Source organism: Chelon labrosus (assembly GCF_963514085.1).
Source record: "Chelon labrosus genome assembly, chromosome: 5".
NCBI lineage: Eukaryota > Metazoa > Chordata > Actinopteri > Mugiliformes > Mugilidae > Chelon > Chelon labrosus.
The window spans coordinates 19,047,420-19,074,523 of NC_140341.1; the positions used below are offsets into that span (position 1 = coordinate 19,047,420).

A 27,104-nucleotide genomic window follows, 5' to 3' on the forward strand; every position below is an offset into this window, starting at 1 on the left:
CTCCACGCAACCAAGTGCCATCGGCCACAGCTGAGACACATTAGGCCTTAAATGGTTGTAAATAACACTAAATGCTGTGATTATAGCACTAAATTCTTCTAATGCTGGAGGGCTTCCATCCTGCCAAGAAGAGCTGAGGCATCATGCTGGCAGCAGGGAGGAGGAGGAAGGGAGGGAGTGAGGGAGTTCCTGACATGCTATCAGGATCGGCTTTTCTGACAGCCGGTCCAGGAAATCCTCCGTTAAGACAGGTAGTTTCCTCAGGAGAGCATATAATGAGGATTGGTTTTGTAGGCTAAATTTGACGGATCATGATCATTTTCTCGCGTATAATCCCACATGTGATAAGAGCTGACTCTTGATGCTCAGAAAATGTAGGCAGTAGGTGACTCTAACAGCAGATGTGATTAAGGAGAAGGCCTAAATCCCTGAGCGGCGTGACGTCAAACCTCTATTACCCCAAAGTCTGCAGCCTCTGGCGCTGAACGGGATTCATCTGTGTCTGACAAGCAGCAATCACTCCCCAACGCAGTGCCACGGCAACACAAGTGATGTGGCTTCCACGTAAACTTGATCCGGTTTTCATAACGGGCTTAAAGATCTGTGCCACCAACATTAATATTTAAATAAATAAATATATTAAAAAAAAAATTGGCACAGAACCTTTTTCCTCCCAGACAAGTTTGCTTGCTCAAGTAAAATTCCTCCACCTCCTGAGCGGTTAATGTGTGAGAGTGTGAGAGCACTAGGCCAGGCGACAATCACGTTTGACCCACATTTTGCCAGCTCTCAAATTTCACCTTCTTCTGTGCGAGCCTTTATTCAGTGACTGGGCAGCGGCGCACTGGAAAGCAAAGAGCTGTTTTATTATTCACATCCATGGCTTCAAAACTAATGTCTCACAGCTCAGGAGAAGGTGGCGAGTAACACTCATGGAAGTGACGAAAGTTTCTGTCCACGAACGCGGCCAAAGACAACTTTCCTGCAAATTTCTGCTTTCATCCTTAGGATCTTGGTGAACAATTGTTCAGACACTGTAATGCAACTGCTGACATATCTGTTGACTCTTCATGATGTGGCACATGTTTCAAAGGACATGCCATGCCGGGCACTTAAAGATCTCAGCGGTGAGCCAGCGTCCGGACTCATAAAGTGGGAAAAGAACACGGCTATAAAAGCAATAATTTGCCATGTTAAGACCTCAGGTGTCTCATGTGTCCACACTTGGAAATTTACAGAAGCTTTGAGTTTTGGGTCCTGAGAGCCTAAATGTGACCTGTTACAGTGTGAAAAGTTTAAAGGCTGGTTGTTTTCATTAAGAGCCGAGGGCGCTAAATTCACAGTCCTGCTACAGCTTTGATTCAAAGAGCAAAAACACTAAAATATGATGCCAGAGAAAGACTTCTGACACAAATAATCACCTTTTCTTTTCTTTCTTTCTTTTTTTTTTTTTTTTTTACTCGCAATGCCCCCCTTTTCCCAACAACAAAGGAAGGATCAGGCGTGCTGGACAAACAGAGGTCCAACCTACACACAGCTGTCCCGTCCCAGGACACTGAAGCATGGAGGGAACAAAGAGAAGACAGATGACTTTTTTCTTTTCCTTACCAAAACGATTGCAAATCTCTCCTCCAGTTCACTTTGCTCCGGCATGGGCAGTTTCAGGGGCATGTTGTGTCCCCTGAAATCAGGGTGATGGTCCATGCTCCCTGCGTTCCCCATGTTTCCTCTCTGATCAGGGACCCCAACTTTTTTTTTCTTTTTCTTTACCACCTTCTCGTCCACTTGAAGAAAATCTCGGCACGTTTTAAATAAATAAAAAAAAAAGTGGTAAATATCCGCACGTCCTTTTGGTTTTCTGACTTTTTTTTTTAGTTATCCAGGTTACTTGTTAAACACATGTGAGGGAAGCAGCGGCAGCGTAACGCGACGGGTCCGAGCGGCGGCGGCAGCGGCGGCAGCAGCAACAGCAGCGGAGTCCCTGCTGAGACATTTCCACGGCGGAGAAGGGAGAAACCTGGAAGCGTGACTCGATCCCCTCGGACCTTCCTTCGCTGTTATCCGTATCTTGCACAATTTCGGCTCCACTCCCAGCCGGTAGTAATGACGACGGGCATGATTCACGCTTGTTGCAATCCCCCGTCTGTTAGTAGTGGGTGAGTGAGCGGAGCTGCCTTTCCTAATCCCTCCACTGCTGACCAGCTAGTTAAGGAGGAGGGGGTCCACACACACACACACACACGCTGCGGCTGCACACACTCTCATCCCTCTCCACAATGAGTTCTTTCAGGGGGCAAGCCTCCCACTTCTTCTTCTTTTTCTTCTTCTTCTTCTTGGGGCGTAGCTCCCAACGCCGTAGCTAAGGAGATGATATTTTTCGGTGTTGCATTGTGGTACTTTGAGTCCGCTGTGGGAGGAAAAACTAACTTGAGTCCACGGCGACCCCCACCCCCTACTTTTCACCCCTTCAAGGGGCCCCTATATAGGCAAGGGTCCCCCTCATACAATCGAGGGGCGATTACAGGGGATCTATGAAGTGAATGAATTATTTCCTCCGAGTAGTTTTTTTTTTTCTTTCTGCGTTTGTGTACGTGTAGTGATGAAAATGTGTCTCCATGGAGCTAATTCTGATTTATTTGTAAATCAGTAACTTGTAATTTATTTGTTATATAGCATTCAGTTCCACTTGATGTTTGCTGGCTGCTAAACTACTTAAAGCAGGGGTGTCCAACTCATTTTAGTTTGGACCGGTGACCTAACAGAATGATAACCTGTAAGTAATGACAACTCGACTTTTTTCTTTTGTTTTAGTGCAAAGAAGGACAAGTAAATTAGGAGAATGTTTACATTTAATAAACTATCCTTGTTAAAATGTTAAAATAAGTGCAATTTGGGCACATTGCTGTCTGCCGTTTAGCCCCGGGTCCCATTGTTGTGTTCTGTCCACTTCTCTTTCTAAAACAGCGGACAAATTAGGAATAGCAGCTATTTTCACTGAAAAATTGCAGTATTTTATGTAATTTTCGCACTTTGCAAATTCATGCTGCGGGCCAGATTACACCCTCCGGCGGCCACATTTGGCCCGCGGGCCATATGTTTGACACCTGTGAGTTAAAGCTTCTCTGTGCTGTGGAAGATATGTAATTGTGTCAGCTATCACTTTTGAGGTTGGCCAGACAATCTTCACATGTATATCAAAAATAGCAGATGCAATCACAATGAGACGTCACTGTCATTCATCAGAGCTGTGATGGTAAATTGTGACTTAACTGGAAGAAACCATATGCACCATGTAAGAGCTAACCATGTAGCAACCCACCCACACAGCATACCCTCTTAACTTGCTGTGTTCCGCCTTCATTTTCTCTGACCCAGTAATATACAAACTAATTCTTACATCAGAAAACCTAAGTGTTGTCTTTATCCAAGTTGCTGAGATATACTCAGTTTATTTTTGGCATGAGATTGAGGCCAAGGCTTAAAGAGGTTAGTAACAAATGTTTTACAGGTCATTCGGTGGTAAGAAAACATGCACACTCACAAGCCTCAGTCACATGGTTAAAGTTATCTCTGACTGAATAAGTTGTTACACAGTCTTTTTCAAAATAGCCAGTGAATGAGCAAACCCGTGTATCACAAACAGACAACCGGCTAAACTGTTTCATGACTAAAATCACCATTTATCATTTTAACGGTGCAGATTTTGAGCTTCCATCTTAGGAAATGCACCGGTGATGCACATAACAATATTCGATGGCTGCTCAAAGTGCCCCCAACTTGCACCATACCCTGGGCGTGGGCCATTGCAATGTAAATCTCAGCTCACTCAAGCCATTTAAACTTTTAATCGAGGCTCCCAGCCCACAATGCAGTAATATGAAAGGTTTGGGACACAAATTAACTGTGTCACATGACCCTCAGCTGACCGGATATTTCAAATGTCAGTCGTTTTATTCACTTAATGAAATTATTAGATCACAGAATCATTGAATTATGTGTACTAGAAAACAATAAACTGCTAAAAGGGAAGACAATTGTGTCAGTTTTATGTTGTTGTTTTTATGTGAAGTGATCTCCAATTATTCACTGTATTCATTTGAACATTGTGTTCAATTGCTGCATTTAGGTTTACAGTGGCAATGTAATGCAGTCATCATAGTCACTATTAAGTAACTATACCTCTCTATCTCTTCATTCAGTAACTAGGTCTGTTATTTGTTTAGTAAAAATCATAAAATGTGAATAATAAGAAAGCTTTACACTTTACCATGTGTGCTGCATTGTTAATTTTTTTTTTATAAGAAACAGACTCACATAAAAAGCATCTAAGAAAATTGATTAATTCCATTTAGCTGCTTCAGTTTATATTGTGCATGCTGTCCCACTGTCGCAACATATTATTTGGCGAGCCAAAATGTCTGCTGTGAAAAGTTCTATTGTTGTTAATGCTACTTTTTTTTTTTTTTTTTTTTTTGTCTCATACGTATATCTCTCCTTACACAAAAATCCTTTGGACAAAACCCTCAGGAAATTATTCTGTTCCAGACTTCATTGAAGAATCCTCTGAAAACTTCTTAAGCAATGTTTATACCTTTTATAGTTTTATTCTTTTTTTTAAAAAAAAAAGTATAATAACTGTATAATTCCAAACATAGCAAATGCTCCAATGATCTCCAAGATGTGTTGCAATGAAATCTGATCTGCTCAGGGTGGGGACATCATTACGCACACTAGGGTGACATCAGCATACAGAACTCTGGAGATAATCCAGAGGTTCTCCAGATGCACAGTGGTTTCATTCAGCCTGCTGGACCGATGCAGCAGGGGAGGGCGTCACATCTGAGGTTAGCTTGCTGGACGCACAGAGGACGCGAAACACAGCTGACTGACCTCATGCGATCATTACGTCTTCAATGTTAAGTTTATGTGCTCCGTTTGAGGGCTGCTCCCACTGTGTTGTGGACGAGACTCACTGCGCACTGCATGTTCTTCCACTGTTTTATTTACTCAGATGATGTTCCTGATGCTGGTCTTCTTTCAAAATTCACAATAAGGATGTTGTAAAATTGTTGAAAGCTCAACATTTACATATCTGTACATGGGATTATGAAGTCCTGGTGAAGTCTTCTGTGTTTTGTGTGCAATAAAACACAAACTGGTTCAGAAAAATACGGGAACATTTGGGGCAGCTATGAGCCGTGTTTCATTCATCCAGATTTGAAGTTTTATATTTAAGTTATTTATTGATGTCAACCCTACAAAGTTAATATTAACTGGCGGTGACAAAGACTCAACAGAAACATTGTGAATGAGTATATTGCATTCTTACATGCCAAATGATCTAAGTTTTTGTTACGTACAAGAACAATAATGCATCATTTTCCCTAAACGGACTTCTTATTTTAATCAGTCAATTCCACAACATACAACATACTGTCATGCTCATCCAAGGGGCTGCCTTTAACACCAGCAGGAACTTACTTAAATGTATGGGCGGGGGAGGGGGGGCACCTTGCAGCTGCATTTCTGATAGATCCGGGGAAACATGACTGGCTTCAAATGTCTCCTCTAGGAAATCTAAAATGCTAAAAAGGTGCCAAAAATAAAAGAAGCACAATCGGACCTCTATGCGAGGAGCCTCGCCGGAGTCCACTTGGCCGCTCGGTTTAGTAACATCTGTGAAATCAAGTTCTCTTAAGCAAGAGGAGCCTGATGGAGTTATTGTCTTCACAAGGCTGGAATCAATCAACAAACCAGTCTTTGTGTTTTAATGCAAGGGCTGGAGGATTCAGCGACTGGAGCAGCATTGCAGATTGAGAACAGAAAGTGGTTTCCTTTACATTTTCAGAATAATGGTGCCCTCTAATGTGTGTAAAGTAAATTGCCCGTCTGGATCTGGATCAGACTATCTGGAGTGCAAGACAAACACTCCACAAACCCATTTCAGAGGAGATTAAAACAACCATATACGTACATTCTTAGAGTTCACATCTGCAACCAATCGCTTTCCAACATTACATAAACTAGTGGCCTGTTTTTTTTGTTTCTTTTTAATTTGTTCATAAAATAAAAAACCACAGATGCAACCACCATCCAGGTTGGGATTGACGCACCGAGGCCTTTTAATGTTAACACCCAAGATGCAAATATTTCTCCGCTGCTTTGTTAAAGTACTTTACCCACAAATGGAAGCTAACTTGTGATTAAAGAGGCCGAGTATCAAACTATATTTATTGTATACAGTATAGGGACAACAAACAATATACAAATTAAAGAAACTGGAATATCTGCCAACGTCACTATGCAATTTCAAGATGCTTTAAAATGCAGGTTGACATTCTTATTAAAAAAAAAAAAAAAAAAAAAAAAAAACAATCTACCAACACACAAGCATCAAAGAAAATATTGATAATGTCTGGATAGGCTCTGTACAAACTTATTGAACTGGCAACACAGTATGCATGACTGACTCTGTATGTATGCGAGTATTTTTAAAGGTCCTGAAAAGGTGTAAAGAAGTGAGTTTACAAAAGAAGAAAACTCCTCTCTCCACTATGTTACAGTAACCCTAGCATACATCTCCATTTAGCACTTTTGGTCCACAAACACGGCCGTACTATAGTTAAATCTGCTTTGTGGGTAACAGTGTCCATTTGTCTTTGCTATCTATGGACATATTAGCACTGACTCCAATCCAGCAGTGTTCCTTATATAATTCTAAAGAGTACATGAATGAAAATAGATACGTTTATCCTGAATTTTAATACTTAGACTGATCTGGAAAAGGAAAGAAAAAAAGAAAAAAGAAAAAGAAAAAAAATGGCACTCAGCTTATGATTCATGAGACATGCAGGAGGTCTTCTCAACATCACAGGACCGCAATAATAATAATAATAATAAGCCATATCTGATCTGAGATGTGTCCCTGCCTTGGACAATTTCAAATCATCCATTTATTTGAATAAAACACGTTTAAAAAAAACCTGCATCTCAAAGTCAGCATTTGCCCCCCCTGCCCCCCCAAATGGGAAAAAAAAAAAAATGTGTGAATGAATAGTCTGACATTTAGCCAAGCACAGTGAAAAAGAAGTAAAAACTGAAATAAACAAATACAACATGGGGGAAAAAAAAATAAAAATGTGCTAACCCCAGAGTCCAAATCACATTTAAGAATAGACTCCTCCAGTCTGTTGCTGAAATACATCAATAGTGTCCTCATCCTCCATCTCCAGCTGTAACAAAAAAATATGCATTACGCATTAGTCACACTCAGAACAAATAAAAACTGTAGTGCAATATTATAAAATGCATTCAGTGTTATCTGATGTTCTATTTATTCTCTTTACATATGCACACCAAATTCACTAGTGCAGTCGTTCATGTTGAGCTCAACATAAATGACATTTTATGCCATTAAGAAGCAACAAGTAATTGTGTCATCAAATGTGTCTGAACAGCCCAAATATTTGATTTACAATCAGGTAAGAGTACAGGAAAAAGAATCCTCAGTCATGTGGTGGACTCTGAAATAAACTCAAAGTAACTTCTATTATCCTTTCAGACCGAAATCCTCTTGCATAATGTTAATTTTTTTTATCTCGCATCACATTCACAACCATTACACTGAAGTAGGACAGAATTTAGGTTAAAAACATCAGTATCCAGATGTGAAAGTCCAAATTGCATACTTAGAAACATAAAATGGGCACAAACTTATTTTACTAAGTTTGACACTTGGTTAACATTTAAACAGTTATATGCTAGAACAGACTGAGGACCAGTTCTAGGTAGCAGATCAGGACTAAGACACACGATATCTGTTGCTTCTGCAGTACAACAGATGTGTGTATTAATTTCAACATGTGATAAGTTTCTAAACTGGCCTTAACTCCAGTGTCACAAATCTGACATAAGTTAGATTTAGGTTTAAAATTGAGACAGACTCCATTCTTAAATTCCATTGCTTATTAAAGTAGTCTCATATTCATTATGTCCACTCTCCAAGTGGTTTACAAGTATTCATCCGGCGTGCAAATACTAACATTTTGCACATCATACACTTAACTATAACAATGCCTGAAAGTTAGTAACGTATCTCCTTACAACAAGCTTAACTGAATACATCAACAAAAAGAATGGAGGAGAATGAATGACAGATGAGACCGTCACACTGTATTTTACATCACTTTTGTATGAAAATTATCCGCAATAGCCTATAAAGTACTATGAACTTTACATGTCCCACATATCATTTACTAATATAGGATAAGATGTTTTCCCTGTGGGCGCTGCCGTTACGAGGGATGACAGTGCTTCTTGGCAAAGTTGAGATGTCCAAAAATTGACTGATTTTTTTGTTCTGGTTAAATGCAACTGACCACTGTCTTATTACCCGGTACTTTACGTTTTAAGATGAAGGACTTTATTTTGGTGTAGTAAAACCAAACATGAGTGATTTCTGGAGAGCACAAATGTATTTACAATAGGCTTTCAGTACAGCACAACACATTGTGTTTCACCAACCTGTGCAGGTGTGTCTGTTTCATTAATTGGCTGTCCATCAAACCTAAACCGTATCTGACGAATCGACAATCCCTGTAAAAGACAAGAACAGGGAAAAAAACAGCATCTTATTGAGATTCTGCATACATGCACTCATTAGCATAACACCACAGCAGCTGAAATAAAACCTCACCATACTGTGTGGAATAAGATCAGGAGTCACCAGAGGAATGTGTGGGGAACATTTGAGTGTCTCAGGATGAACTTACCTGTCTTTCGCAGTATGCCTTCATTAGTTTGCTGAGCGGAGTGTGCCTTTTGATTTTGAACTGTACCACTGACCCATCCTGACCAGCCACCTTGAGGTTAATGTGGTCGTTCTCCGTCTTCACTCCTTCCTGCAACAAAAGGCGTCATGAGCAGAGGCAGCACACCGGTAGAACAACATTAATCAGTTCAACACAACAACGGCTCACTTAAGTTAGCTAACTGCATCTGCAAGACGAGGATTGTCCTGGTTCCAGGCTTCATCGTCCACTACGCCGCGCACCATTCACGCTCTTCTAGTGGTTAGCATAGCTAGCTAGTGCATACTGAAACTGGCGCAGAAAGCCACAATGGCGCAAATGATAGGAAAAACACAAACCATTCATTTCACTCACACTGACAATCTTTGGCACGGGAACCCCTAAACATAGTTCAACTGCACGGTGAACCAACGAGTATAATAAGCGGATACTGGTCACACAGAAACACCACACACACTAAACTGTGCGCTTAAAGCCAACATATCCGCAAATTGGCCAACCTTTGTTTTCTCCGTCTACCCGCTCAAATTAGGTAACTGTAGCCTGGCAGCAGGGCTAGCTTAGCACAACATGCTAACGATAACTTGTAACTGCCACTGTCGACACCTTGTAGGTGAGCATGCAAGATATGTTCCTTCGAAGAGGCACGGTACTGACCTTTGGCTTTTCTTCAGACATTCTGCTATTTTCTCCGGTGTTCACTAATAACGAGGAGTCAGACTGCTGGTGGGTGAAGCGGGTCTTCAGCTCAGCTCCTCCGGCTCTTTACTCTGGACCAGGAGCGCGCACTGAAATTTAAAATGTAATTCGACCAAAGAGGTCACGTGTTCCGCTTTTCTTCGGGGCCGCGGACACGTGAGCGCGGATGATAATTTGCGCGCTCCCGCGAGATAGGTGAAACAAAAGGGCCGAGAGTTAGTTAGTTAGTTCAGACCAGGGGCCTCAAGAGCTTTCAAAAGCACCAAAAGCTGTGGAAGACAAAAACACCACCCTCCCCGTTTTTTCTTACAACACCTAGTAACAGTATGGTAAAAAAAAAAAAAAAAAAAGAAGCATTATAAACATTTATCCTGAGTCATTTCAAATAATTTTGAGGTGTGGCTTAAAAATTACATAAACATTGCACATTGTTAACAAGAGGACTTGTAGATGTATTTAAAAGCCCACTGCTCTCTTTAAAGTGACATGAATCACAGCCTGAAATCCAGCAGTTCTTAAAGACGACTCAGAGGGATATTGTGGATTTGAAGCTTTTATGCATCTGTAATGAATTATCTTTCTTTTTAGAGTCCTTGAAAGAACTGGGCCTGGAAGCCGTAATGGTATTCTGAGCTACGTTGGTCACATATTATCCAGGATTATGTGACAGATTTAGGAGAGGTTGAACTAAACCACAGTAACTAGTTCAAATCCATGAACCGAAGTGCCCTTGAGCAAGGTACAGTACCTAACCCCAGAGCTCTATTTGTGCTGCACGTGGCTACTCACTGCTCTTAGTGCGTGCGTGTGCACAAATGATGGGAGAAATGCAAAGGTCAAATTTCCAAGTGTATAAAACAGGAGGGCAATAAAGAGAGTGAATAAAAGTGTTTGTTTAAAGCTACTCTGTACATGTACTTTGCTTGTCTCCTTTGTCACTGGGTGGGAGTTGTACGTTTAGAAGCTAAATATAAGTTGCTGTAAGTGTTAAAAATATCGAAGTCACAAAAAATAGCATATTCATTTAATTTTGAAATTTATTATCACAATGTGTTTTTAATGGCTCACACGTAGATCAAGATCACACATTTCTTTTTATCCAATAAAGTTATGAAACCATTTCTGACATTTATCAAGATCAATATTGAAAAAAAAGAAAAACACAACCATCCTTTTATAGAAAAAAATCAAAAGTTCAACTTTAGACATGGATGACGGTAAAACAATGTGTATTGCAAAATCTGTATGAAAATGAAACTAGTAGTTCCACAACAAGCCCCACAAGACCTGATCAGCTCTGGACCTGCACTTCATTTTGTGCAAATCTGCTCAGGAATGTTTGCACATAACGCTGGAAAATATCTTTTGACGGGTTTACCATGACAACTAGTTTCATGTGTGGACAGAAAATCATGTTAGCTGAACTGGTTTTCTCATAATTATTTAAACCCAGTTATGGCATAAGACATATTAATCAAAAAATTAAAAAAAAAAGAGAGAGAGCGTCATTTATTTCTTTAAAAAGAAACTTTAGGTGAAGAAAGTGAAATCTATTCAGATAATCACAGTTTATCAGAAGCTGCTTGTACGCTGTGTTACTGGCATCAGTAAGACCATCTTTACGAATCGTTGCTGAGATTCTTCTTAATGATCGTCCATACGGGAATATGGATTATCCTTTGCCACTCCTGAAAAGGAACAAGTAATCATCAGACTTGAGTAAAATTATTCAGATTAGTTGTGTTTTGATTTAAATGTAATGAAGGCATTAACAGTAAAATTACAAAAATCACTGACAAAAAGTTGGAATTGAATTCTACCTTATTGATTTTTCTCCAGTAGGTGGCACTATTGGATCAATTTGTTCTTTCTTGTGATTCACAGACTTTTTCATGTAGTTCCCTTGTTTCATCTGCTCAGATTTCATTATCTCTTTTTTAAAAATCCTATCTTTCCCGTACCTGCTTTTTATCCACCGCTTTTATTCTTTTATTTATTTTTTTGCTGCCGTTTGATCACTGTGCTTGTAAACTAAGCACCATCAAAACAAACCCTCTTTGATATTCCAAATGCACATCTATTAACCCACTCAAATCGCGCAAACAAGAAACGAGTCTCACCATATTTCTGCCTGATTTCATCATGCCTCAGCTGCATCTCTGTTCTCCTGCGGGGAAGAAACAAAGACAAATTGTTAGACGACAGCGAACACTGGCAGCACTCACGCCTACGGTGGTTGAAATTACGGCTTTGCACAAAGTGCTGCTTTAAATGTTGTGTTGACCGTAACTCTCATGATTTCACGTTTTAATGCAACAAAATGTTTGTTATCCATCTTGTTAATATAATGATATATGTTTGATGAGAAGTCCCAGTAGAGTTGATGGAGGTTATTGTTATAATGAATTGTATTATTTATCTGGGCATATGGCTAAATTTGGCTTGGTCAGACACCTACTCAACATTCACCTCGCTTTTTGACGGGCCTTCCTCGCTCGAGTTTGTCGCTCCACCTTTGCATCTTCTTTCTTGTTCCTGGAATGTAAAGGTATGTATGTATTTGCATTTGTGTCAGCATTAATCACATGTTTTGGTTTTGATTTTAGCTTAACATATTTATAGTACCAAAAAATAAATAAATACAAGTGAAACAGTTCTAACTTTGACTCAGCATCACATACAATCCCTTAATTAAATCTCTTCTAAAACGAGCATCAGCAGAAAAAAAAAAAGCTGTTTGAACAGAAAGAGCAAAGTTATTGTGGGAGCTTAATTGCATCCACAAATTCTGGCAGGCTTTTGGAGATAGCGGTATCAGCCTAGCTTTACAGAATAAGAATCCATTGTGCTCCCCACTCTTCCTGCTCCTCCTCCTCCTCCACCCCCTCCTGCTCCTCCACCCCCTCCTGCTCCTCCCGCTTCCATGTTGAACCAGATTTCACAACCAGCGCTTCATGTGACATAACGCTCACCCAATTCTTTCACACTTGCAGCAGCGGAAGCAGCAAACCAGAATGGCGATGATGATGACCCCAGCCAGCACTGACATTGTGATGATCAATATCTGGAAGTTGACTGTAAATCAAAGGCAAAAACCCAGAGAGAACGAGTAAATAATTCACCTTGTCATAACATTTGCATGCATTAACCCCATAATTAAATAGACAAGGTGACGGTTGCTGCTTTAGAAGCCTAACATTTATGTATTTGGCTATGTTTCATCTATGGAGACCGTGCACAGAAATGCCAAAATAAAAGTAATTAAATCTTTTAAAAGTGACTCAAATTCAAATTTCAGTCACCTCTGGAGTGCCTTGTGTAGTACATACTATAATTAATAGATATTTACTGATCAATAATTCTTCCTATAATGTTTATAGAAATGAAGATTGGATTCAAGTGTATTCATTTTACTTTCAAGCAATAATCCTATATGTGGAATTAATGTTTATATATTCTTACCCCAGCATAGCCCCCATCGTGCATCATTCAGAGGGCAAACACTGCTGGGGGGAAGGATGTTCCTCACCGGGTATTCAATGCATTGTTGAGTTGGTATGCACCACAAACACTGCAACAAACACAAGATGACTGAGTTCCATATCTTGTGTTTTGTGGCAACACTGACTGGACACAGCTACAGTGTCTGAAACTTACAGTCACATTCTGCAAACATTCAGCACAACTGGTGTTGGATCTCCAGGCACAAGGGACTGAAACAGAGAAAAGCAGGCGTACACATGCATTTACAACAAAAGAAACTACTGTGATGTTGCTGCAACAGCTGAGTTTAAAGTGAGCGAGGAGGGGATTATAAGAAAAACAAGAGTCAAGTTTGTACTGTTGAATACAATAAATGTCCACTAAGAAAACAGGCGTGCCACGAATCCACATGATTATTCTGATTACGAGAAATCTCTTTGCCTGATGTCATGTGACAGTCTCATGACCCGACTCCTCCAGAGCAAAACAAAGAAGCTGGAACTAAAAGAAATAATTAAATAAAAAAAACTTACCCGGGCCCGGAGGAGGAGTGGATGTCTGTGCCTCTGTAACAGCGATAACACCGCAGAGAACGATGGCAAGTACAGAGACGGACGCTCCGAGAGCTGTGGACATGGTGACACGAGTGAGACCCCACGACTGCGAGGGAGGAAATCTTCGTGGAGAGTCTCAGTAAAGGCTGGACCTCTGCTTTACGAGGGCTGACGTCATGAAATCCTGGCACTGGTGGTATGAAAAAGCCTCCGAGTGAGACATCTTACCGAAAACGATATTTTATTACTCCCTGAAAATACACACAACTCGATTAAATTACTTTTTTCTTTTTCTGTTAAATAAAAAACTATAACAATATTAAATATTTTGAAATCTGCATAATGAGTATGCTTGCTTTTGGCATTACATTTAGAATGCATAGCTTTCTATTGTGTGGTATTGGCATATTTAGATCTGTGTGCTGCAATTCCCAGCTCTCTGGAATAAAACAGAAAGTGCCTGGCACCAGGGAGAACACACTTGTGACAGTAAAATGTGTTTAAATGTCTGTAAATATACTGTATCATCACGTTTCCACCACAAGGTTGAATTAGCAGTTGAGATCTAGGGTAGTACATGTGTACGAGTTTAATTAAATGCTTATTCTGCTCACTTTTAGATTATATTATGCATATAAAGCTGCAAATAGGCTGTCGGAAACAAAGACACATATTGCCGCACCCATACACAGTCTAGAATTTGTCAGGTTCTTCTTTTTTTTCTCCCTAATAAGTCAAACAAATGATAATAAGATAGTTTAAACTAAGAAAGGGAAAAGTTTTGGGTTGCCAAGTTGTGAAAAATATGCCAAGATTCCTCCCCAGAATTACTGGCGCATTTACACGACCAAGAAAGTCCCGCAGAAAATCAAAATCAAAGTGTATTTATGACAAAACCTAGATTTTACTGGTGGATTCTTGTCAGATATTCTTGTACACACTTCAACAACTCATTAGAGAGAAAGAAACCCACGTGCCCTTGTATTGATATTCCTGCAGTAGCAGTTCAAATATGTTGTTAGTAGGTTTTTGCACAAGGGTGTGATCGGGACACATGAGTTTGTTGATGAAACATTGATGTTTAGGGCCTATAAAAGTGGCAGGATTATGACTTCAGATCCAATAAAGCATTTTGGTGTGGACAGGCGATGGCAGTAATTTCATTTCATTATTTATTTAACTTTTGTTCTTCATTCTGTCCACAAAAAAGTTGTCATGCGGGGATGTTTGGTACCAAAATCAGACGATGTCAAACAGCTTTTGAAATACAATAATTTATTAAAGCATCTTTAAATTCTGATATAAAACATTTTCCGATTTTTCTTCTTCAAAACAATCAGAAATCTCAGAAATACAGTCATCATCAATGTCAGTCTCTGGTGTGGCCGCCGGCAGCTGACCAGAGAGCCTAAGTGAGTATGATTGGAAAGCAATGGAAGACAGTGATGTAATGTGAGGTAAATACTAAACTCCTTACATTGAGATCAGATTATTCCTATCATGAACTATACTGTAGGTTGGGTGGCATAGGCCTGACTCCATCGTGTTCATATACAGTGGACTGTAGGAGAGGGAGATCATCCTCTGGATAAAGAGACAATAACAGAAACTGACGGCGACACTTCAGTTATTAAAGAGACAGAATGGAGAAAATCAATTATAAGCAATGAATAGCTTGTCTAATTCTGCATCTTGTAAAGTTGTTGTGTCCCTGAAAGCACAAATAACACAACAAAACAAAGTACTAACAAAACTGCATCAATGCATATTAAGCACACTTCTCCGAGCTTATCCTACCAATCTGTTGATACTTCAGTGAATAAATACCCCACCCTCACATGGCTGCTGACGTCACTTAAAAAAAAAAAAACACACACCTTTTTGTAACAGACGCGCTGAAAAGGCGCCACCATGCTTGCTTTTTAAAACACACAATTCAACATCAGTTTTGGCTATTTCATACACTCGCACATTAAATCAGCTCAACATAGAGTACTTGTTCAAGCAGGCAAGCACAAAGACTTTGAATTTATTACTCAATGCCTTTTGAGGATAATACTTGACCGCAGTGTTTGTAGACCGTGCATCTCAGGCGACGCAGTGGTTATTCACACTGAATTTATGTGTTTGACTTATAAGAGGCAAATTGTCTTTTGTTTTTCAGCCAGGGATTTGCTTTTCTGGCACAATCATCCATGGAAACTACCACACACCAGTTGATATTCTGCTCCTGCAAGGCCACGACCACGCTCCAAGATAGCTACTTTACTTAAATAAGGCAAGACGAGGGAGCTAATCTCTCTGGGAGGAGGACAGTTATTTACCAATAACCTGAGGGAATCTCCATTCAGGAGAACATTCGTTTAAAAAGGGCGCAGTGTTCTGTAGGACCACTAGAATAAAGATGCCTGCTCAGTCAGTTTGCAACATACTCCTGAAAGTTGTCTGAGAATGTAGGATTAAAAAGAACTCACTGTTTTGGAAAATAAAATTAAAGTTTAGATGTGACCGTGTTTGAAGATTTTGGGGAAAAAGAGCTCTGTTCTCTGGACATCAGAATAAAATTCATGACAAGATACCTGAATCACTTTTCAAGTAACACGTGAGATATGACCAGTGTAAATAACAAGAGCAAGTAACGTGTCGGGATGCCGCATGGAGGGAAGCGACGCGGTGAAGATGCAGATGCTTGAACGTTCCCACATTTGCCATAAGCCGTGAAGAATAAACGTTTTCGTGTCTGTATTGAAAGCAAATATTCTGGATGGAGATTGTCTGTGTTGCTACATTGCTCAAGTCAAAACCTGTGATATGGAATCTCTGTTGAAGTCATTTGTTCCTCTTTTCTACATCTTGGCAGCTGAGCACACCTCGTGTCCCGTCCAGTGAATCATCTGATCCAGTTGCTCCCATAACTGGACACTGACTTCACGCTGCAGCGCTTCTTCACGATCATGTTTATGTAGGCTTTCATGATCTTTGTGATCTCTCCAACCTGCAAGTGGGCAGATAAAAATGCATCAAAAATCTTTTTTTTTTGTTTCCCTAAAATATATAGATCATATATTTAGATAAAAAAAAAAAAAGAAAATATATACCTGCGGTGTTTCAAAGAACATCTCTCTCTCATCCACGGTGATCTTGTAGGTGCAGGGCTGTGGAGCTCCGAAGAAGATGATGTGCTCATATGGGAATGTCTCCAGGGGCTTTGGCTCTCCTCTCTTGTACACAGACACGTTCTCAGCACTCACACCCAACCACAGATCATGCGGGAAGCCTCCTTCTTTGCACTGTGAGGACACAGACACAGGACAATCATCATAGGCTGATTCTGAACTTATGAAGGAGAACGGGAACAGGCCAGACTTGACTGGTCCACTTCAAATACTTCATCAATATCATTATAACATTCAGTGTTTTAACAATCAGTTATATTTGAATCATGGCAACCAACCATCATAATATGATTCATTGAAATATGTATATAAATTTATTTTCATGCAAAGAGAGAACTTATAGGAAGTAACTTACTTCAACATCAAACAGCGTAGATCCATATCCTGGCCACTCTTTGATGATGGTCATGTATTTGAGCATGGCTTGGTGCTGGTCCAGACCTGTGAGGCGAGACCACTTCTCCACGATGCTCGCCCTGGTGGCAGACATCTCCTCCTTTATCCACATCTCCATCATCTGCTCCTCCTCCATGCGCTGCTTCTTCATTGAGCCCGTCTTCAGCCCGCGACGGAGCGTCCCGTCCAGGAAGCTCGTCCTCCGGCGCTCCAGAGTTTGGCCCGTCCCCGAGGCTCCGCCCACCTTGGTAAACTGTAGGATGCGAGTGCGCAGGCGGCCCAAGGGGTAGACGTTTTCCAGGTTCCATGTCACCCGTGCTTTGTCCCCGTGTAGGAACTGCAGACGTAGAGCCGCGAGGTGCTGCAGGGTCTCTTCTCGGGCAGGGAAGTGGCCCCGGGTCAAGCTCTCATGGGCCTGAAAGTAGAGCGAAGAAAATGAATAAACCACTAACACCAGCTGCACTTCTGATTAGACTTTCGTTACAATAAAACATGATCCGTTAAACATACTTGCTCAAACATGAAAGCAAACTCCACTCCTTCCTTAGGCATGCTTTCCACGTCCAAGAAACAGTAGAGTTTAAAATATAGTTTCCATTGGCCTTCATCCTGAGCTTCCTCACTGCCAGCCAGTCTGGGGAGGAAAGCCATAAATCTGTCACGCACACATCTGTTTCTGTCTAACATTACTGCACTATCTTCTTACCATTATCATGTCCTGAGCACACATTTCTATGTACCTCTTAAGGCTGTTGTATCATAAGATAACGTATAGAAACACGGTAAAATACATTATCTGGGGGGGAAAAAGGCATACCTTTCAAATTTAGCCAACACATCAGCCACGAGGACCCTGCTTTCCACAGCTTTGTCAATAGTATTGTTGTGCTCAAAAAGCGCAAACATGTTCCTGCTGTCCTCCATAGCAAGGCCTCTGATTAGCTTCTCCACCACCTGAGCAAATAATGGCAAGATTACATCTTCCGCAGTATCTCGTTGTCCAAAGACAGTAAATAATCACAGTGATGCTCACGGAGAGACATTTAAAAAGCTCACTTACCTCTCCAGCACTTGTATGTGAGTTGATGGAGATCTTACAAGAGCCTCCTCCGTGGCAATAGACTGTGGTGGTCATTTCCTGTCTGGTAAGCAGTGCCACGATTTCCTCTTGGGATGGAACAAACTCCCTCGTCTTGGTCTTTTTCAAAGACTCGCCGATGAAATGGGCGAACAATTCGATTTCTGTGCCAGGGAACAGCTCCTTAATCCTGAGAATAAACACAAAGATGGTGAACTACAAGTTCTCGCTACTAGGCTATCGTTAAAGGTGGACGTCCTTCTTCGTACCTTTTCAGGTGAAACTTGAGGTAGCGTAGGATGCCTCGGCTGGGCAGGAAGGTGCAGCTCATACAGGTCAGGAGGTGCCAGTGAGCGCGATTGGCGAGGCTGTTAGGGTGTGGGACGTGATTGGTTTGTTTGATCAGCTGACAGTAAACCTCATCCCTCAACGGCCTCAAGTCTTGACAGGTCTGCAGGATTCCCTGGATGATTGGCACAGGGTCTGATACAGCTTCCATCTCCTGCAGGGAGTTGAAAATCTTCACGGCCTCATCCTGCAGGCTGGTATAACCTTTTTCCTTTTGCACTGGGAGAGACAGAGAGAGGGAAATATTACTTGTCCTGCATAAATAGCTGAAATACACCGGAGAACATTTGTTTGAAATTTGAATTAATTGTACACCCAACAGCATCCACTGAAAACATGTACTACTCATGAGAACCTGACATCTTTGTCAAGCCAGTGAGCTTCCTTAATGTCTTAAAATATATATTTCTAATCCTAACCCTAACCCTTACTGCGCCACTGAATGAAAAAAAATGAACTGAAAATTGAATGCATACATCTACACTCCACAATAAGCAAACATATGAATGGCAATAGTTTTTCAAAGAGAAGCTGCAGGCCAGAGCACTCACAGTGGATGCTGACGTCTCCATAGGGCAGAGGTAGAAGAGGGGAGTGCAAAGGATGCTGGGTGTATCTCAAGATGGGGTTCCTCCAGTACGTCTGCTCCACAGCCTCTACGTTCAAACTGCTCTCCTGGACACAGAGACAGCAGAGTTAGTGATGTTTGTCTTCACTAATAATTTCCTCAAGAAGGTTCCTATTTAAGTGAGTCTAATAAGGAACACTCCAGGAAGTTGGTGAATAAACTGTAAGAAAAAAGAAGCAAACAAATGTTTTGAAGCAAGAAGACTAGAAGAAGATCACAGCACACAGGAAGTGAGTACAAGTACCTCACTTTACTACTGAGTGTGTCCCTGCCAAAGGTTTGCATGACTGAAAAGAAGTTTAAAATTAATGGCGATGGGTTAATGAAATGTGACGCATAATTATTCACAACACGTACAGAGCATTTAGTGTGACACAAGTAGCATGACATAAAATATCACAACCATACACATAAGATAAGATAATCCTTCAGAAAAACAGTCTAGTGAGTAGTTTAATACCTTGATGTCCCTGATGAGTTGCTGTGTTGGTGTTTCGATGGGAACTTTGCTATCTATGGCTCCCTGTATGGCATTCGCCCACCGCATGGCTTCATTCAGCATTTTAGTGTAAAGCCGATAAGAGTGCTTACGCCCGTGGATAATTATATTCCAGTAACCTGGGTGAAAATGAAAGAAGGTAACACAAAATTATAAATTATGCAAAAGCAAAATGGCACACGGGAGAGAGAGGGGAAGGCACTTAAGGAAATGAACAAATAACAAAATGAAACACTGAACACATGTCCCAACTGAGATCACTCAGACGACTGCAGATAATGTTAAACTGACCGGTGTCCTTGAAGACTTTCTCGTCAGGCTGCACCACAGAGCAGAGGCTGTTGAGGACCAGTGTCCCCAGTTTAGAGGCACTACGCTCCGATGACTTGTAATAGTCCAGGGAGTTAGTGGTGAGAACAAACCAGCGCTTCTTCAGCTTCAGAGAAGTGCTTTTGGCTCCTGACTTCATCTCTTTATGGAGCCACCCTGTGAAAGTTAAAACGAGAAATTTATTCATCAGTTCCTAATATGATATTTTTCTCATATGTTGTTGATTATCTTCTAAATTCGCTACATCAGACAATGATGGAAGACATCTGAGCTATAGCACTAGTACATGCAGTATATCAATTCAAACTCAGCTGTACAAAGCTCAGAGCACTGTGTCTCAGCCAACTGACCTCTGACTAAGAACTCCTGTCCATCAACCTTAGAGTCTCCCTTTGATTTCTGGAGCAGGCCTATCCAGTGGTGCATCTCCTCAGGAGTGTCTGTGTTGCAGTGGATCACTCGATTAGCCGTGATGATCACAAACGAGTTTGGTCTGGAAGCAGAAAACATCACAGGCATTTTTTTTCCAGTGTACATGTTGTCAGACCACTGGCTGTATTTAATAATTTATGAATCAAACACGAGTTAGGTTTACCTGTCTGGGTTGTCCGATGCACAAACGGAATCAATCAAGCCCACATCTAGTGTGCCCTGGAAAGAGATAAGAGGTGTGAATGGAATCCTCAGCTGAAAACTGCTCTGTTCACCATCTAGATGCTAGGTATCCTGGCGTTAAGATCAATGGTAGCGAGCTGTGACAGAAAAGTTGCAGGCCAGACAAAACTAACTAAACTAAGAGCTGAATGTCATTATAAAGCTTTGTATAGGTGTGGGGAGCGGCAGATTCAGGTTATAATTCTGCAGATGGTAACTGTTCGGACTTTTTGACCAACAATTTATGACCAACAAAGGCATTTTGACCAACAGTTGATTGGTTCAAAATCCTAAAATACTGCTTCCTACCAAGATATAGTTGGATCCAAACCCTAATGATAACATTTGTCATGAGTGGGTGTGTACTAAACCTGCCAAATCCAACAAGCAAAATGGAGAATGGAGAAGTGTGTTCATGTTTGGAGAAACTCTTTTTAATCAGTTTTGGAACATCTGCTGAATTTCAGTAGAAGCTCTTAGGCTCTATCTCCTGATGAACTTGCTGACGAGTTGACAAATGCCCGGTTTAGCTGCCTACTGAACTAGAGTGAAGAACTTGAAGGGTGATTGGTTCTAGGGTTCCTGAACGGAACCGCAAATGAACAAGAACCAAACTGGTTCTCTGTTGGTCATATAGCCACATTCTTTCCCATTATCATTTGACACATTGTCATTAAAAATGTGCATTACTGCACATCTCTGAATGCTATTATCTACCCTGCAATATTCAAATGTCAAAAAGTGAACAGTGACTCATCAGCGTGTGGGCTTTGCCGCTTCAGCTAAAATTACTATATGACCCAGATCTGGACCATCATACTGGTTCTGCATTGCTGAAAATGGAGCTGAGGCTGGGGCCCAGGCAGTAGAGAGGTAAAACAGCACTAACCACTGCATTCTTTGGGTTGGCCTGTTCATGGTGCATCTCCATGAGCTGCTCCGGGCTGGCGCTGTGGACCCGACTCAGCACATTGAACCAACCACTGAATGGGTCAGAGGGAGTTCAGAAAGTAACCGTCAGCAAACATGTAATTGAAAATTATACCATGAACTTCCACTGGCAACCACAAGGGGGAACTTTATACCCAAACATCCCTTTTACTGTGACATGATGGCTCAGTAAATCACTATTCACAAACCAGCTGCAGTTAGTTCTTCAGAATACGAGGATATAATGTACCTGGCATCTTCGGGGGACTCTGCATAGATGTGGTATGTCCTCTCCTCAGTCACAATATTCAGAGCATTTTCCTTCTCATGATTGTCCACGATGTCCCTGCAAAAAGACAGAATAAATCAAAAATGAGTGAACCTTGCATTGTTGTTTGTTTCAAGCAAATATTGTTTTCAATCAAGACCTAAAAATGAATTCATGAAACGAATCGTACTTGGCTGTGCGGACGTCGATAGTTCCTTTCAGCTTCTCCTCGCTGTCATTCTCAAAGTACATGAGTTTGGACTCGCGCAGAACGAACCAGCGCATCTTCCAGTTGCGCCGGGACAAAGTGGACATTCCTCCTCCTTTCTTGTAGAGCCAGCCGGACTTGAGGGAGTCCTGTTTCGCCCGGAACCACATGAAGGTCTCGTCTTTGAGCACACACCAGCGGCGACGCCACGGGATCATCAGACCACCTGAGAGGGGAAAAAGATTTGAATTCGTGGTGCGAAATCTTAGCATGTTAGAGAACGTAAAAATCTAATTTAACACGATTCCTGCACACTACACTCAACATTGCACATGAATGGTTTAGGATAACAAACAATATAAGCACCAGAACAGCAATAGAGAAAGAAACAGCCCGCAAGACATGTCTAAAACTGACAAAACAAATGTACAAGCTGTGTTCTGCTGTGCATAAATCATGTGCATGCCTGCTGGGCAGTGATTTGACTCCTCAGCTACTCACTCTTCATGTAGAGGTAGCCATGGAAGTACGGAGGCCCGCTGCCATTCAGCAGATTCATTCTCCCATTAGAAACTTCCTCATCTGTGTCCACATAGCCGTCGTTGTCATCATCACTGTCAATGAACTGGAACAAAGACATCAACGTTAACAGTGGTACTTCGCAGGAACTTCTGGGAGTCACACAACATAAAAAGCAGGTGACGTTATCAGCAGTGTCTTTAAGCAACAAGCTTAGCACTTGTTTAAATAGTCACACCTGAATATTTGCAAGGTTTTTTCTTTTGAATTTCTGAAGAAGTCAAGTCAAGTCATAGTGCTCATCTTGCAATTTCAGTGCCCAAAAATCTGTCCGACCTTGCTGCCATTACGCTGTCAATCACCCTCAAAACTGCTCCATGCGCTCGTTTGCCCGTGCCAACACATACAACATTTTTCTTTCCCTTTGACGTTTTGCTGATCTGACAGTGTTAGGTCTGAGCTCCCTGCTTGACTTGCAGTATCTGCACACAGATTCAAATGCTCAGTGGCAGAGCCAAAACAAATAATTCCAACAGTGTATCACCGCGGTTCCGACAGAGGCCGAGTCTTTTGATAAGATCCAGGCCTGCACACATTAATAGTGCAACTGAAAGTGTGGTTCGTCTTTCTTTAAGCAATGTGTGTGAAGCGTAATATACACAGGGGAAATCTGCGTCCGTCTGTGTCGGTGTACGTGAGAACAATGGCTTAAGTTAGATCTGACATCTCTAAGGTTAAACTCTAATGCATCTAATTTCTCTGCAAGCATAACATCCAATTTGTCAAGACGGGATTTCCTCTTTCGGGTAGATGTACTGGTTCTACGTCCGCAGGCCCTCAAATGTCGCTTCAAACAATTAGCCGTTTGGATTATAGCCAAGTGCAACTTTGCACATTTTCCAGTTGCAACAACTCAACAGAATATCACAGTAACTACTCTTAGCTTGTCATTTCTCACCGAGTCTGAGCTGCCTCTGAAGGAGTCCAGGCTGTTTTGGGTGCAGGAGGATTTCCGTAACACCTCCTCATCTGTGATATGGCCGTCGTTAGTGCTAGCTCCTGAGCTACCGTGAGCCTCCTCAAACTCTTCCTGGTCATAGTCTGACTCTGTGTCTGGCAGGTTTGCGTGGGATGGCTCTTCGTTGACAGGCTCAAAGCCTGATCCCCTGCTGGCCCGCTGACATGGTCTCATTTCTCCATTAGTGACCGCAGGGGAAAGAGGAGGGTGCGGGGTTTGGGAGTCTGTGAGAGCGGGGCCGCGACTCAGTCCGTTGGGAGTAACTGGTGTGAGTTTTCCTGGTGCAGACGAGGAGGCTGAAGGGGGGGAGACCAATAGTCCTTCAGCAAAGGCAAGTGGAGGAGGTGGAATACTTTGGAATACTTCCTTGTCAAGAGGGACCACAGCTGGAGGAGGGAAGTCAGGCAAAGGAATGCACTCATCTTCTGCATGGAAACCCTCATCTACCTCCTCCTCAGCCAGTGGAGCGGTTGATTCAGTTGGGTCGTGTAGGTTCTCCTCACTTGAGAGCGATGGCTCTAGACCACCAAAGTCCAGCAGCTCCAGGAACTCTGTAGCCACACGGGAAGCCTCTTTCTCCAGTCGGTAGATCTCTGCATCCCGCATCTGCCGGAGCTCCTCGCGGGAGACATCCCCGAGAAGGGACACGCCGTCTTCCTGCTGCTTCTGCAGACGCTCTATCTCTCTCTCAAGTCGCAGGATCTCCTCCATCTGACGGCTCTCCTCCTCAGAGGTGTGGCTGTTGGACAGAGTCTGTGACAGCTCCTTCTGTTGAAGTAAAGAGGAAGAGCAAAATGGAGAGCTTCGTGAGACTGAATTCACAGCTCAGATTTTACAGCTCAGTACGTGAATGACTTTCTTTTTTGGACAATTACCTTTTGACAAGCACCATTCACCAACGAGTTCCTACAGACAAAATATTAATGCATGAGTTATGATATGTATTGCATTTGAAGAAATGATTCAAGTCATCTGACATTAATAAAAAGGCCTCCAGAAGATAAAACACAGCATACCTTGTCTTGTCCCCTTTCGCTGCCAATTGCTGCTCTTCCTCTTTCTCCTCAACCAGTCTCTGCTCCTCTTTCCTCATCCGCTCCTCCTCCTTTGCCTTCTTCTCCTTGTCCATTAGCCTCCGCTTCTCCTCCTCCTCCTCCTCCCTCCTTTTCTCCTCCTCCTGCTGTTGCCTCCTCTCCTCCATTCTTTTCCTCTCCTCTTCTACTCGCCTCCTCTCCTCTTCCTCCTCTCTCCTCCTCCTCTCCTCCTCCTCTCGCTTCTGCTTCTCCTCCTTGAGCTGGCGATAGAGAGATCGGGCCTGCTGGCCTCTGCGATGTTTCTGCAGGATGATGGTGGCAAAGCGCAGGCGCAGGAAGACACGTCTCCAAAAGTGAGCGCGGTAGTTCTTCTGGATGGTGACGACGCTGGACAAAACCCTCTTGTATTGTTTCCTGATGAGAAAAAAAAAAACATTTCTCGTCAGCATGACACGTAGTCTAAAATTTAATCCAACATTATGTAGGAGCATTTGGTGTCACCACAAACATATTTGTAAAGTTGCACAGCCCTGCACTGTCTCCTCCTGACACCCGCTGGCATTCTCTGTTTAAATAAACAGAAAAATGCCTGTGCATTGTGAACTGTGCAATGTTTAGAGTCTGATGAGCTTGTGCTGTTCCATTGTGGCGGTGTGGGCTGCTGTGTTTAGCCCTGTGACTAAGCCCCATCACCCACACACAGCACATGCATTGATTGCACACATATATAAACATGGGCACACAAACACACGTGACTTTAGAATGGACCACACACGGTGCCCCTGACACCCTGACCCTTAGCGCGACCTAGGCACCATGGTAATCACTTCATGGCCTTTTGACAGGTCTGAGGACAGACTCTGAGCAGAGATAATGTTACATGTAATAACACAAAGGCCTTACTTGTGTCTTTAGGGAACTTCCCGAGGCTCTGTCTTTAGTAGGAACAATTCTGAAGAGACGGAAAACCACAACCTGAACGCTGTCATCAGTCCCATTATAGTCTCCCAACGGAGCCTTTCAGAAGAGTGTATGTAACCTTATATATGGCAGGATGCAGGTGGAGTACAGTCAGATTACATGCGTATGGGTATCTGCATGTGCAGATATTTAAACCACCATAGTGATGGATGTTCTGCGTGTCAGGCAGAGCAGGGAAGTTTGAAACTTGTTGCTCGGACTGTGTCAGCAATTGTGCGTTTCTAAGAGTGGTTTAACATCAGTCTTTTTGAGATATACTTTTCAGGTGCACGTTTGCAAGAGTTAAGTTTAAGGAAGTTAAAGTTAATTAAGATGCTTCACGTTGTTGCAATCATGTTATTACCGGTTATTTGAATTTACAGGGCAGCAACACAATGAAATAGTGTTCCATTACATCCGTATATCACAAAGTTTGTTTGCTATAGACATTTCTCAAAAGAACTTCAAAAGAAGCCAAGACACTGGGAACCACGTGTACTCACTAAATCAAGAGCCTCTCCTTCCTCGGACAGTTAAAATGAAATTTCACCTGATAAAAAAATGACCTAAAGGGGGTATGAAGACTGAAATATCACTAATAGAGTCATTAGTAATGAGCCATTGTTTTGGGGCCCTTTTCCATTCAGAGGTTATGACTTGATACTCCACAGTTCTGACTGACAGACTGAACACGTCAATTCATTTGAACTTGAAGCGTTGGCTCCACAGTTAGTAATGACTGACACAGGGGCAAGTCAGCAATCCCACATGACACACATGTACATACAGACAAAAAGTAAACAAATGAGCAACGTCACGCACAGATGCACATAATCCGCTCCCCAGCATACACACAAGGCCGTACACCTCTACTACAAAACAAACACTGACAACTGTCGCTGCCACTCAGCAGTCCACCCCTCCTCCACACTCCACCACTCACCTTGCCACATAGCTGAGGATGTGGGCGCGGATCACCATGCCAGCCCGCCGCCGCACCTCTTCCCTCTCCTTCTCCAGCCTTTGCTCCAGGGCCTCCTTCAGGAACACCTGTGGGATGAGAAGCGCCACGGCCGACGAGGAATAACAGAGACAGAGAGAGAGAGAGAGGGAGGGAGGTTAGGGGAGGGTGGGAAACGGGATGGGTTAGTTCCTCTTCTTGGTAAGGCTGTAAAAGAGGGCCCACAGAGATGTGAAGGGCCCCTGTTGTCTGTTGGCAGCACCCTGTGCCCACTGCAGAGGAAGCTGTGGTGCAGCTGAGGCTAGCAGGCTAGCTGTTCTCCCTGACTGCAGAACAGAGCAGAAGGGAAAACTGGCACTGGGACTGCAGTGTTGCTGCTAATGCTGCTGCTGCTGCAGAGCCTCATTGTGTTCAGGCGTCCTTCCTGAGCGTTTCCCTTCTGCTGCTACCGCTCCGCTGGTAGCTCGACTGACGTGCACAGGCAGAAAGGCACAGAGAGGGAGGGGAGAGGTAGGGAGAGGAGGGATGAAGGGATGAGGGGGAGGGATGGT

The 27,104-nt window shown here is 42.3% G+C and overlaps 4 protein-coding genes across 7 annotated transcripts in view; all 4 read right to left on the minus strand.

The window, feature by feature from the left end:
• The window catches only part of fmnl2a (formin-like 2a), a 47,727-nt gene extending 45,416 nt beyond the window's left edge, over positions 1–2,311 (minus strand). For all 3 annotated transcript variants that reach the window (XM_084544882.1, XM_084544883.1, XM_084544884.1), the window contains exon 1: positions 1,609–2,311. In XM_084544882.1, coding sequence (XP_084401008.1) covers positions 1,609–1,722 — 114 coding nt within the window. In that variant the 5' untranslated portion in view covers positions 1,723–2,311. The remainder of the gene's footprint in view (positions 1–1,608) is intronic.
• A 3,558-nt stretch (positions 2,312–5,869) lies between these two features.
• Positions 5,870–9,600, minus strand: sumo3b (small ubiquitin like modifier 3b). The gene is made up of 4 exons (XM_084545379.1): positions 9,468–9,600; positions 8,772–8,900; positions 8,524–8,595; positions 5,870–7,232 (listed from the first exon to the last, which is right to left on the minus strand). The coding sequence occupies exons 1-4, from the start codon at positions 9,486–9,488 to the stop codon at positions 7,167–7,169; spliced, it is 288 nt and encodes a 95-aa protein (XP_084401505.1). The 5' UTR covers positions 9,489–9,600; the 3' UTR covers positions 5,870–7,166.
• A 925-nt stretch (positions 9,601–10,525) lies between these two features.
• pttg1ipb (PTTG1 interacting protein b) lies at positions 10,526–13,658 on the minus strand. 2 transcript variants are annotated; one of them, XR_014699088.1, is made up of 7 exons: positions 13,526–13,658; positions 13,167–13,222; positions 12,972–13,080; positions 12,482–12,584; positions 11,968–12,044; positions 11,630–11,676; positions 10,526–11,197 (listed from the first exon to the last, which is right to left on the minus strand). XR_014699088.1 is itself a non-coding variant. In XM_084545413.1 (7 exons), the coding sequence occupies exons 1-7, from the start codon at positions 13,626–13,628 to the stop codon at positions 11,154–11,156; spliced, it is 528 nt and encodes a 175-aa protein (XP_084401539.1). In that variant the 5' UTR covers positions 13,629–13,658; the 3' UTR covers positions 10,526–11,153. The 2 variants fall into 2 exon arrangements, 1 of the variants encoding a protein (XP_084401539.1); XM_084545413.1 differs by having other exon boundaries at positions 11,979–12,044.
• A 1,014-nt stretch (positions 13,659–14,672) lies between these two features.
• myo10l3 (myosin X, like 3) overlaps positions 14,673–27,104 on the minus strand; it is a 52,522-nt gene continuing 40,090 nt past the window's right edge. The window contains exons 22-41 of the mRNA XM_084545144.1: positions 26,536–26,642; positions 24,615–25,046; positions 24,474–24,504; positions 23,539–24,366; positions 22,563–22,686; positions 22,044–22,287; positions 21,836–21,931; positions 21,545–21,638; positions 20,597–20,652; positions 20,352–20,494; positions 19,963–20,157; positions 19,633–19,790; positions 19,096–19,219; positions 18,466–18,763; positions 18,179–18,386; positions 17,936–18,072; positions 17,629–17,752; positions 17,078–17,533; positions 16,645–16,836; positions 14,673–16,541 (exon numbers count right to left, since the gene is read on the minus strand). Coding sequence (XP_084401270.1) covers positions 16,437–16,541; positions 16,645–16,836; positions 17,078–17,533; positions 17,629–17,752; positions 17,936–18,072; positions 18,179–18,386; positions 18,466–18,763; positions 19,096–19,219; positions 19,633–19,790; positions 19,963–20,157; positions 20,352–20,494; positions 20,597–20,652; positions 21,545–21,638; positions 21,836–21,931; positions 22,044–22,287; positions 22,563–22,686; positions 23,539–24,366; positions 24,474–24,504; positions 24,615–25,046; positions 26,536–26,642 — 4,152 coding nt within the window. The 3' untranslated portion in view covers positions 14,673–16,436. The remainder of the gene's footprint in view (positions 16,542–16,644; positions 16,837–17,077; positions 17,534–17,628; positions 17,753–17,935; positions 18,073–18,178; positions 18,387–18,465; positions 18,764–19,095; positions 19,220–19,632; positions 19,791–19,962; positions 20,158–20,351; positions 20,495–20,596; positions 20,653–21,544; positions 21,639–21,835; positions 21,932–22,043; positions 22,288–22,562; positions 22,687–23,538; positions 24,367–24,473; positions 24,505–24,614; positions 25,047–26,535; positions 26,643–27,104) is intronic.